This window comes from Wasmannia auropunctata, unplaced genomic scaffold, assembly GCF_000956235.1.
Source record: "Wasmannia auropunctata unplaced genomic scaffold, wasmannia.A_1.0 LD334880.1, whole genome shotgun sequence".
NCBI lineage: Eukaryota > Metazoa > Arthropoda > Insecta > Hymenoptera > Formicidae > Wasmannia > Wasmannia auropunctata.
Genome location: NW_012028010.1, coordinates 976,199 through 988,122, shown reverse-complemented (window position 1 = coordinate 988,122; position 11,924 = coordinate 976,199). Strand labels below are relative to the sequence as shown.

The following is an 11,924-nucleotide window of genomic DNA, read 5'->3' as shown; positions in this document are numbered from 1 at the left end:
GTGTGTGTGTGTGTGTGTGTGTGTGTACTCCATGTGCGAAGGCGGTGCGCGCGTGAGATTCGCGCAACAACCGATTCGCAATGCCGACATGTATCACGAATTGCTCCTGGGAAATGAATGTGTGCATAGGATAGAATTATCACACGTGCGTGTCCCCCGGTGTTATTGTGCGCGCAGATTAATCCACCGCTCGGTAATATTGATATCAAACTAGAATTATGTTGTTGTGCGATTGCCCGACACAATTAACAAATTAAAAATCAATCCCTTCTGCTCACATACGTAAAAAATAATGTCAGAAATTCGACGGATCTTATAACATCTACTTTAAGAATTTATCTCCAAAGGGATCTAGAGATCTACTTCAAAATTGTACTACTTAATAAGCTTCACACAAGCAAATTTATATACATAAGGAGAAATCTTGTCTTTATAAATTTTAGCATCTAAAACGGTGTAAGTTTGAATACATTAAGACACATAAATAAATATCCAATATTTAAATGAATAAGACATTTTCATATTGCATTGCAATACATAAATATGAAATATTTTGAAACAAAAATCATATTGTTATTTGAATGATATATTTAATAATGCTATTATGTATAATAGCCATTATATAATTTAACGGCCATATAATGGTCATTTAATGCTCGTTTAAAAACATATTGTTCTAGAACGTTATTATAAATATTTATAATTCAATTGTTGTAACTTCACTTCATTTTAAAATAAATCAATTGTTTTACTATTTTGTTATTAATCATTATTAAAAATTCAAAAGTACGTATTTTTCAGATTTTATGCAAGTTTTTGTGCTCCGCTGTTTCTCCGAAAGAGTTAATGCAATAGCCAATTCGTTCGAACGACAATTCCACGATGATGAATTTGTTTGTTAAACGATAATTTCACGGATGACGGATAATAATTACGAGATAAGAATTTGAAAGCCGATTCCGGGATAGATGCGAGACGAGAGAACATGACACGTGCAGCACGTCAGATTCCACACATCCGTCGCGAATCCTATCGCCGTAGCATGCGAATCCCTTAATCCGCATCCACCGCATGTAATAATTGAACCGCGCAAATTGCGAGCAGGCACGTCTCGCCAAATTACCTGGCAAAGCGGCAGAAACATTTCCCCTATGGAGTCGTCCCTCGAGAATCGATCGTAGTCGAAGACGTGTAGATGTAATACCCTGCTCTGCAGCTTCTGTATGGGAAAACCTGGGAAAAGAATGGACACATAAATACGCATACTTCGCTATATTCACAATTTTGTTTATCAATTTACGTATCTAAATTTAATGCACTTTGTTCCCGCGATAAGCATCTTTCTTCATAATTTGTATAATGCAGTCCGTCTTTTGCATCAACAAAATATTACATTCGCGTTGTGCCAACATTTCAAAAGCGTATACGTATTTCGACGTATAATTCATCCTTCGTCCACGAAGGAAAATCAGATGTAGGAAATTTACATGTATTTCAATTTTTATCTCGCAGATCTAATTCTAAGTGGAAGATTGTATCAGGCCGCTTTGTTATTTTCAGATTGTTACGGTTCGCTGCGGTTTTCTTAAATCGGCTTAACGCAATCAGATACAATGTCGTCCGTCTTACACACCCCACCCGCACACCGCACGAAGCAAAATTGCTTTGCATTTATTTCCTTCGCCGTGTTTACTCTCCGGGAGAGGCGGAGAGAGGAAGAGTTACGGTTTAGCGGACCGATGCGAGGAGCAATTGCCGGACGTGCATCGTGGTACTTACCTTCGAAATAGAACGTCTCGTTCCATCTCGGATTCAACGTGCGCCTTTTGATTTTCGTCTCGAGTCGGTGTTTCTTATCCGGTAGCAGCGTCACACGTACATACGGATCGGAAGTGCCTGACAAGTCCTTCGCCGGCAGGTCTTTACCCTGGAGCAAATCGGATAATCGGTATGAGAGGTGGAGGATGGAATTTTAAGGAACAACGAACTTTCCATCGCCCCTTAAGCTTCCCACGATTACCGTGGAATATGCACTTCCACGTGTACTTTCGCGCCGGCAAGTCACGGAAAGTGAAGTTCGATGTACACAAATCTCCCTGCACATGCAACTCTACGCATAAAGCCCGCGGCATAATGTTGTAAACAAGAGCCCGGATCCCTTCCACTCGAACATATCGTATGCATGGCAGGGTATAGTATCGTATCGCCTGAAATTTTTTTGCGGCGAACGAACAGACTAAAAAGCGAAGAAACACGGCAGAATAAGTTCCTTTCTTATATCTTTAAGAGGATAAGAAAGGATGGCAAGGAAAGTGACGACTTGAGCCGCTTTAAGTGATACGACTCGCAAAGAATGCGCAATAGAAAGTACTCGTATTTCCTATCCGAGATAGGAAGGAAGAACATTTTATTCCATATACTATACGTATAACATGAAATATGACGTATATGTCAAAATAAAAATGTGCGGTACCTGTATGGACATTGAAATCCGGCTTTATTCATATGCACACGTAAATAACTGTTGTTTCGTTCAAAATGTTATAAAACGTATGCATTTGTCTACCGGAGACTCGACCGGAGATACACGTCTTTGTTCCCGTCGCATCTTACGAAGCTCTCGTCTAAGTCTCTCAAGTCTCTGATGTGTATGTGTTTGTGTGTGTGTGTGTGTGTGTGCGCGTAAGAGAATTCAGCGCGCAACAGCTTCTATGTTGTAATATAACTAGTCCTCAGACAGATTGTGAGCATACGAGCGGCTCTTGTCTGCGCAACACAGTCGATGCTGTTAATGGGAGCTTATATGTGTGGACGGCAAGCAAAATCAATAACACAGCCCTTAACGGCCTTGATGGCCGCCTGTGTTTTGAAAAATAAGCTCCTGCCCGAAAGGGTTGCCCCCTTTCCAACTTTCCGCAATGGCCCAAGTCCGGTTTGAAAAGTCGCTCGTGGCCTTGAAGGCATTTACGCCGGAGGTGGACGGGTCATTTTTCATTTGCCTGTCAGACCATTTCTCGGAACTTCATAATGTCATTATGCCGACTCAAATTTCTCGGGCGCGAAGAACGATTCCGTGCATTTAAAGTATCGCCAAACTTACGAACAAACTTCGAAATTACAAGGAGGTTCAAAAAAAAAGAAAGAAAAGTCTAATAAGAAAAGAATTCCCGCGCGAACGTGATTGCAAAGGTAACTTTTTTTTATTTATGGGTCATCCGAGATAAATTACATCCTGCCGATTAAACAAATCGTTAATCTTCATTTAATTCCAAGTTTGGCGTAAAGCTGTCACGCGGAAGTCTGATATTTAGAATAAAATATAATTGACGTTGATAATTGAAAGGAAAATTCAAAGATGACAAGCGGAGAAGTAGCGCTCAGTCAAAATTTCCGCTAACCTTCTGTAAAGGAAAATTGGTTCCAAATTGACAAAATTTCCAACTACGACATGTACGTATAATTTCGCGACATGTACGAGGCATTTCTGTACGAGAAATTTCTTCGCGTTTACAAATTACGAAGATATTGAACGTGAATGGAATAAACGCGATGTCTTTGGTGAACGCTTGGCTGAACTTTTCGAGGTGTCGCGACAAATTTTCACGCCACGAGAGACACGACCGAAAGAGCGAGCGAAAATAGGAATTTTTAAGGACGGAAGCTAGCGGATGTTTCCGCTATCGGGGGTACATTCCGGGTCGTTTATGATGCGCGTTAGCTGCGAAAAACACATTTTGGACGAAATTAACTGAATAGTTGGGAAAAATAGAGAGATACCTCGTGAAAATCATGTTGTGCACGCGTCAAATTTCGTGTAAATTAACGAGATGATGTGGAAAATAAAAACAGTCGCGTTTTAAATAATTTTATAGATATAACTTGACGCGTTGTTAAAAAAAAAAGATATGTATATATATATATATAATAAAAAACAAGTTGCAATACGCGAAAGCGTTCTATTAAATAATTCAACAACGAAGCGATTAAATATTCGCTAAGGAAAAGAGGTCGGATGCAAATTGAGTGAGAAATAAAACTTTTAACGGCATGCTTCTTTGATAAACTGCGCGATAATGCTACGCGCAATTTCATTATAATTTTTTTCCGTTAAAAGTGGCATACTGTATACATAGTTGTATCCTCGTTGCACGAAGAAATTAATATTACATTTTCGTAATAATAATGCAATTTTACATGTCCCTACGAAATAAAAAATAGTCACATGTTAAAGCTGCAAACAACGCATTGTACACGATACAAAATGTTGTACGCATATCAACATACATCGATATTAATATGTACAGTCGTATGAACGATGTACTCAGTGGGATGCTCTGCAAATCACCTCGAGATCTTGGCACGATAATTTTCGTGGTTGGAAAACAAAGAAAACGGGTGGCCCCGAGTGTTTTGCTTAATGTCGGATTAAATCGCGCGAGGCGAACGCGGTCCAGCGTTTGGAAAGAATTTATGCGTTTGTTTACAACAAAAGTCCCCGTCTCGCGTTGAACATTCCGCTTTTTCCGCGAGACCGTCGAGCGACGAGTTTCAAAAGTGCCCCCCTTTCCCTCCGTCCGCGCTGTAACAGGAAGTAATGTATGACGTCCCAGTTTACCAGGGATATACGTATTTTCGTGCACGTACAGATACATTTTTCGGCGTGGCAACGCGCGTGTCGCGCGTCGACAATTTATGACGGCCCTTATCGACGTGACCGTGTGGCGTAGCGAGATCAAAAATCAAGCTAATGCGCCGTATCTACTTTCCGGTTTTTCGCGACTCGTGTCGGAACGACACGACAAGCGTTGACAACGAGAGAAATGCGCGACATCAATCTGTTTACGTAAAAATAAAAAACACGGTTGTACGCGGAGTAACTCGAGAATGCCACTTTATGTTTATTTCTAAATATGTTTGTTCCGCGCGTCTCGAGCTCTCAACGCGAACGTTACCAGTCGGGGTAAACGATCGATTTTTAGCCACGTAATAACGATTCTTCGAATTTTGATTTGATTAATTATTTTACATAGTAAGGTCCAAAAGTTTCCGGTCCAAGGATATATAATATAAAATGTAATAAAATGAAACGATCATTTTCATTTCTTATTCTAATCACACTTTATTTCAATACATTTTTTTAAAACAAAATTAATTTTATTATACTAAAAAATATTTTGAATTTTTGTCCTTGAAATAATTTAACACTGTAAAGATTATTTCTTCATCGTGAATACATTTTTTGTGAACATACAAATCGGACTTCAATTATAAAAATAAAATATAGTTAGAAAATAAAAAACAATTTTCAAAATTGAAGTCCAATTTGCGAGGAAAAAAATTGATCAGTGATGAAGTGATATCCGCAGTGTCATCTCACTTTAAAGACAAAAATTCGGAATTTTTTGGTACAGAAAAATTTATTCATCGTTTTAAAAAATAGATTAGAATAAAGAATAATAACATTAACAAATAAAAATAGCTTCATTTTTTTCTCTTTTTTATATCTTTAAGCCGAAAACTTTAGGCTCTCATTACTTGCTATTAGATTTTTGTCTCCTTACATTTTGCATAAAATTGCATCGCCATGCATTGACATATTATTACGTTCCCCTCAAATGAAACGTAACTATATTCCAATCACCTGCGATCGACGCGTGCGTCACACGCAAATACGACGATATCGAAGCAAACGACTGGCAGGCATGCTTCAAAGAGCCAAGTTCCAGCAAGCGCATCCATGTACGAAACTTCGACTGACCTGTATGATGCGCAGAATGAGCGTGCTGTTCTGGAAGTCGTACTCGAGACTGAAGTGGATCTGGCCAACATTCTCGCTCGGTTCCGAATTATCGATGTACATGTCGACCAAGGAGATGGACCTGCTCTGTAGAAACGCTTTCTGCAACACACAGATCGCCAATGCGATGATTACGTTTCTCTTCTGTTTCTGTAAGAGGTGGCCTCGAGATTCTTAGAATTCAAATGTATTTTGCTGGGAAGAATACGTGCAGTTAGAGAGAGAGAGAGAGAGAGAATTTGTACCAAAACGCAATTTTCTTAAAATTGTATTACAAAAAAGAGATCTGGGGTCGAAAGAATTAACTGTCGTTAAATTTCACGTTTGTCTCCAACACGCGAAAATTCACCGTCTCTATATCAGGCTGCAATGTGTGCGATATCAACTCAATTATGTTGCAAGAGCGTAAATGCATTTTGTCGTAATTACAGATCAGTTTCTACATTAAACAATATTATGTTGCTTATATACGTTGTTGCGATTAATCTCAATTTTACTTTTAGAATATAACATCATGGCAGTTTCCAATTACATATACAGAGTTAATAGTAATTGCTTTTTGATGATTGATTTCTAGCTTTAAAAAAAATAATTGTCCTCCATTTTGGACAATTTAAGGTCTAAAAGTTTCTGACTCAAGTATATAGTAAAACAAATAATAATAAAATAAAACAAATATTTTTATTTTTCAATATAATTTATTTCAATATATTTTTTTAGAACGGTGAATTAATCTTTCCATACTTTCTTCATCACTAATAAATCTTTTTCACGCAAATTAAATTTCAATTTTAAAAATAAAAACAATTACTAGAGGGACTGTAGACGAAGAGATCTCCACAGTATTAAACCATTTTAAGAACAAAAATTCAGAATATCTTTTTAGCAATGTAGGAAAATTAATTCGTCATTCTAAAAAAAAACGTATTGAAATAAAGGATTATACTGAAATATAAAAAGAATCGTTTTATTTGATCACCTTTTTTTTATATTCTTGGACCAGAAATTCGGACCGTGGATCTTACTATGTATAATTCGCATTAGAATTCAGAACAGAATCTTATTTATAAATTAATGTTTAATATATCGCAAAATTATGTAAACTATTTTTATAAAAAAAATTCAGAAAAGCACGTTTAAAAAAAAATACATATATAAAAAATATATTTACATTATGTATCAAGATATACGGTATATAAAGTTGCAGATAAATTTCCATCCTGAAATCTGAGACGGCAAATTGGATTGTACGAGGTGTGCTTTGCGATGGTCTTTGAGATTATCTCGTTATCATAATTGATAGCCGCGACGTCGTCGCGTCGAAAATCAAGATGAGCTTTAGAGGGTTTACCGAGGGGTGATCTCCTTTGACATTTTGCAGTTGCTTGTTCTGCGGCCCGGTGGTGGGTGTACGGGGTTCCGCGCTTCCGGCATTGCTGGCGCCGCTTCCTGGTGCCGCTGTTGCTCCTGCCGCGCCGCTCGCGGGTCCGCCGCTACCACCTGCCGGAGACTTGCTAGAGGGACTACCGGTCGTCCTGGAAAAAAAAAAGACACGAAATTCGTTTCGTTACGTCGTCCACTTTCGCATTCACTCTCGATGTCACATCTTTTTCTTTTCTCCTCTTCTCGTCTCCCCTCACTTCTAAACAGAGCGGTGTCGTCGCAGAATCGCCTGGGACAGCGTTGAAGAGATACCAAAGCGACACTTGACAATGTTTATTCGTTTTATTAGTTTCCAAGGTCTAATTATTACCAAGAAAGGCTCATAAATGTTTAAATGTGATATATAATTCATTTTAAATGTGGCATACTTGTCGTTACTGTCATATCATTTCTTTTACGTAATTACTAAAGGGAATAAGCTTCTCATGCTCATCTTACGTTACTTTTCGTTTTCTTTTTTCTTACAAAATTCCTTTCAAGACGTTGATCTATATATTCTCAACAAACAGATATTCCAACTCGCACGCACGGCATAGTTTTTATTATTAAGCTGTATTATAATATTGTTATGAGAATATATTAAATATTCAATCGAATCAAATATCCGATTAATTAATCCAAGAATCACGAAGAGCGGAAATTGCGCGATTCGTTCAATCACGACCTGTGCGAGCGTTCATACAATTACATCTATCGCCCACAAATTGTGCTTCTGACAATTGCCCCGCCCCCCATTTCGTTTTACACGACGCTAAATTAGCATAAAAATCTAACGAGATAAATATTGCCATTGCAGCAGTGGAGATAACGCTTTAGAAACCGGCCCGATTGATTCGAAGCTCGATTGCTGACAGTGAGGGGGGGATGGCAGGGGGGTTCTTGTTCGTCCCCCCCCCCTCTCTGTGATGCATGCACAGGCTTATCAACAGTGACAACGTACATCCCAGCGATACGTTTCTGTAACGTACGTTAGGCATAATAGGCGACCTAGGGATCTAGATAAATCTTATCGCTCCGACTACTGTATCGCATCTACTGCGAGCACACTATGCTGCTAATCGAGACAGCATTCTCTCGCAGGCACGCAAGCCGATACGCTTCCAGCATGTCGTCGGCTTATTAATAGTTGCTGTTTACTACCAGTCGCGACTGCGGAGCGTCCATAATTGTGCAGAAACGGCTGAAGCCATGGCAGGAGAAAAAATGAATTTACGGCATGTATATTAAAAAAAAGAGGGGAGGGGGTGAAGGGCAAAAAAAATCGATGCAAGTGTGCAGGCTGAGAATTGCTCAAGTACGGAGAAATGCTCGCCTGTTCTCTACGGATGGGGTAAAAAGGATTTATCGCAAGTCTCACAAAAGGTAAGGTGATTACGTCATTCGGCAATGTCAAGGTGTGCTCTTGTTATAGGTATACGATATTGAAGTATTCGGATCGTACATAATGTGTGCTCAAGCTTCCATGAATGTATAAATCACGCAAGAACATTGAAGAATAACTATTCATACGTACCGTATGCAAATTAATATCGTATATCGAACTCCAACGAAACGAAGTGAAAAACTATTCTGCTAATCAGCCGTAGTAGACATAACGAACGCGTATTGCACGCGTTCGTTAATATTATACCAATTATATTCGTTATACCCGTAGAGCATTCGCATGCTTCACCTATAAGCCCCAATTTGTGCGGATATATATTTAAATAATCTGCAAATCCGTTCACATCATTTGCACAGCGTTGACGTAACAGCCGAGATAACCCACATTGTTTGTGCAAAATGCAAAAAATGCAATCCCGTGCTTTTTACGCATTTCACAGAAAATCAATCACGTCATTGAACCGTAACGTCTATCTCTCACCTGTATGTACACGAAAAGGGAGAAATACACATTCGCATAAATTCCTTTTATCCGATTAAAGGGAGCTCTCATGCGCAACGGATATATTTCACCGGATCGGCGAGAGCTCTCTTATTTACCGCGATTCTCTATTCATAACTCATAAATAAGAATGAGGGAAAATCCGAGCACGGAAAGAACGTCCCCGTTGTCGATGTATATTAGGAGAGTGCATCGCGAGACACTTGGAAACACAGCAGTCGGCATAAATTTAGATGGCCGGTCGTCGCCGCGTATCAAAACGACTTATTACAAAAATTGCTACTTCGCGCAGGGATATGCGTTTCTTTTAAACGAAACGCTATAATTGCGAAGTGAGAACCACACGACGGAATTAAGATTCCGTTTAGGGGGACCACGAAAATTTTGCTAATATTGACGAAATGCGCGTTGACTCGCCCTACATCGCTGGGAGATACTTGCTGAGTGTTAAACATGTCTCTATCCCTACGAAAATTACGCTGCCTGCATGTCTCTGTGTTCCGATACAGAATGAATTCGGTGAGATGATACGTGTATTCAATTTACAAGAAATTGAATGAAAGAGAGACTTAGAGAATTAAAAAATTAAAAAATATTGGGAACCATTAACCCCCATAAGCTAAAACTAATTTCCTCATCCTAATTTGTATGTTAATTAAAATATATATTCGCGAAATTATACAATAATAAAATCAAATAAATTATAATTAAATTTATTAATTATCACTGCCAGTTATTATTTTCAATCTAACGGAATATTCCAAAATGTCAAGGGGTAAAAAAGACACATAATCTTCTTTCCCAAATTAGTGTTAAATTAGCCAAAAAGAGTCTACCATTATTAAAAATATAATACAGCAGAAATGGGACGACGCTGTAAATCTTACGAAACTTTATATATCGCAGACATTCTTCCTTAAAATACGAACTTTCTGCAATCAAAATAACCCGCGATTTAACCGTTAATTGCAAATTCCGATTTGTCGCTAATTGCTCGATATTGTTTCAATATTACAGCCAATTCTCGACAACTGTGTCACGGACGATAATTACCGTAAGACTTCACCGCCTCATTAATATACCCCGCGGGCAAACGGGAAAATTTAGGTGTACGGATTCGCCCCCCGACACCGCTTTCACAAACCGCCCGGACGCGCTTGTGCCGGGCGCACGAGAGAGTTTCGGATCTGTAATTCGAACTAACGCGGCAAGTGTGCGCGACATTTAAGCGCATTTGCAAAAGGTTAAGGGCGATACAATAGGTAAATCGTGCCGGGCGATAACGGAAACGCCTGCGACACGTTGTTTTCAGCCGTGCCACGACAACGCGTAACTAGAAACCGTATACAGGATTCAACCGGTCCCGAGCGGATGCACAGCTGGAGAGGCTCATTGTATTCCAGCCCGGTGAGTGAATGGCGACCGCGCGCGCTCGCGGAACTAAGTTTTATGAGAACAGTGCGGCAGAAGTTTCACCGCGCGGTGTGTACTCGCTATTTATCAGCTCTTGCCGCGTAAATAGCATAATGCGCGAACTCGCGTTCAAAAATTCTGAATCCGAAAGAGAGAATCGCGCGATAATGAGGAAGTCGCGTCTGAGGAAAATCAGCACCGACAGAAATCAGATTTGGTCCCTCCAGCGTCGTAATTAATATCGATCGTAATTAATTTCGTCCCAGATTACTTTAACTCCAAATAAAAGTACAGAATTGTTACGGAGAACTCTCCTGGAGATCTTTTTACTTCGTCTAGCGAGATTTTATTTTTTTTTTTTACTTCGTTAAGTGAGATTTCATTTTGTTTCTTTTTTTTTCACTTTGTCCAAGTAAGATTTTATACCAGTTACAATTAATTCCTATTCGTACATGCAACGTCTTTCATCCGAAGCATTATTGTAACACACGATCGAATGATGTTGGACTCGAAGCTATTAAAAAATGTCGAAAAATTGTATATCCATGTGACGTCAGCAGCAGAAACATTTGTATCGTAAATGCTGTTAGTCCGACGTCGCTGGCCGTATAAACAAGATCCTTCGTATCTGTTCGACGGCACAGGCGTGTATTTACGTATGTATTGTGCGTGTATTTATGCAGGCGGAACAATAACACAGTGCGGTCCGAGAGTAAAGAATAAGGTAAATCCAGTAGCGATCGGGACACACCGATTGAACTGGACTTTTCCTCGAGCAGAAAGCGCTATCACTACTAATTAAGTAGACGGTGAGAAAGAGCTTGACAGTATACGGTAGCAGACAGGCATATAGAAGACATAGAGTAAGTTCGAAAAGTAGTATAGAGAGTGTGGAGTTTGGCGTGAACACAAACGCCGACTACAGACAAGACAAACATCAGCGCGGTCGCGTAGTACGTAGTCATCGGATGCTCATCGACGGGCACAAGACGGAAAGAAGCCATAAAAAACGAAGCTTCTCCTCCGACGGAGACGATGGGGTACTACTTACGCAGTTAAAGTAGCGCCGATCACGCACAGCGGACAGTGTAATCCGTTAGAGAAGAGAAATCGGAAGAGAAGATATAGGGAAGAGAAGAAGTTAAATCAAGCGCAGCATAGAACAATGAATCGTTCGTTAAAAGTGTCGCATTTTAACGTCGCACAAGTCGCTCATACTTACTCTAATTGCGCTCTGCGGTTCCGTTCGTTACAGTGAAACGGGGCATGAAACAGAAAAAGATCAGTGATTAATTAATTAACTGGACACACGTACGCACACAGGCACAACACGCCGCACGACGAAATGAGCGACAGAGTTCGTGACATCGGCAAGGGAGCGGAGCG

At 39.6% G+C, this 11,924-nt stretch overlaps 1 protein-coding gene across 1 annotated transcript in view; it reads right to left on the bottom strand.

Annotated features, from left to right (window-relative positions):
- LOC105457931 (synaptotagmin-7) overlaps positions 1 to 11,924 on the bottom strand; it is a 112,084-nt gene that overhangs the window by 2,171 nt on the left and 97,989 nt on the right. The window contains exons 3-7 of the mRNA XM_011702902.1: positions 11,761 to 11,772; positions 7,149 to 7,332; positions 5,759 to 5,899; positions 1,780 to 1,927; positions 1,124 to 1,233 (exon numbers count right to left, since the gene is read on the bottom strand). Coding sequence (XP_011701204.1) covers positions 1,124 to 1,233; positions 1,780 to 1,927; positions 5,759 to 5,899; positions 7,149 to 7,332; positions 11,761 to 11,772 — 595 coding nt within the window. The remainder of the gene's footprint in view (positions 1 to 1,123; positions 1,234 to 1,779; positions 1,928 to 5,758; positions 5,900 to 7,148; positions 7,333 to 11,760; positions 11,773 to 11,924) is intronic.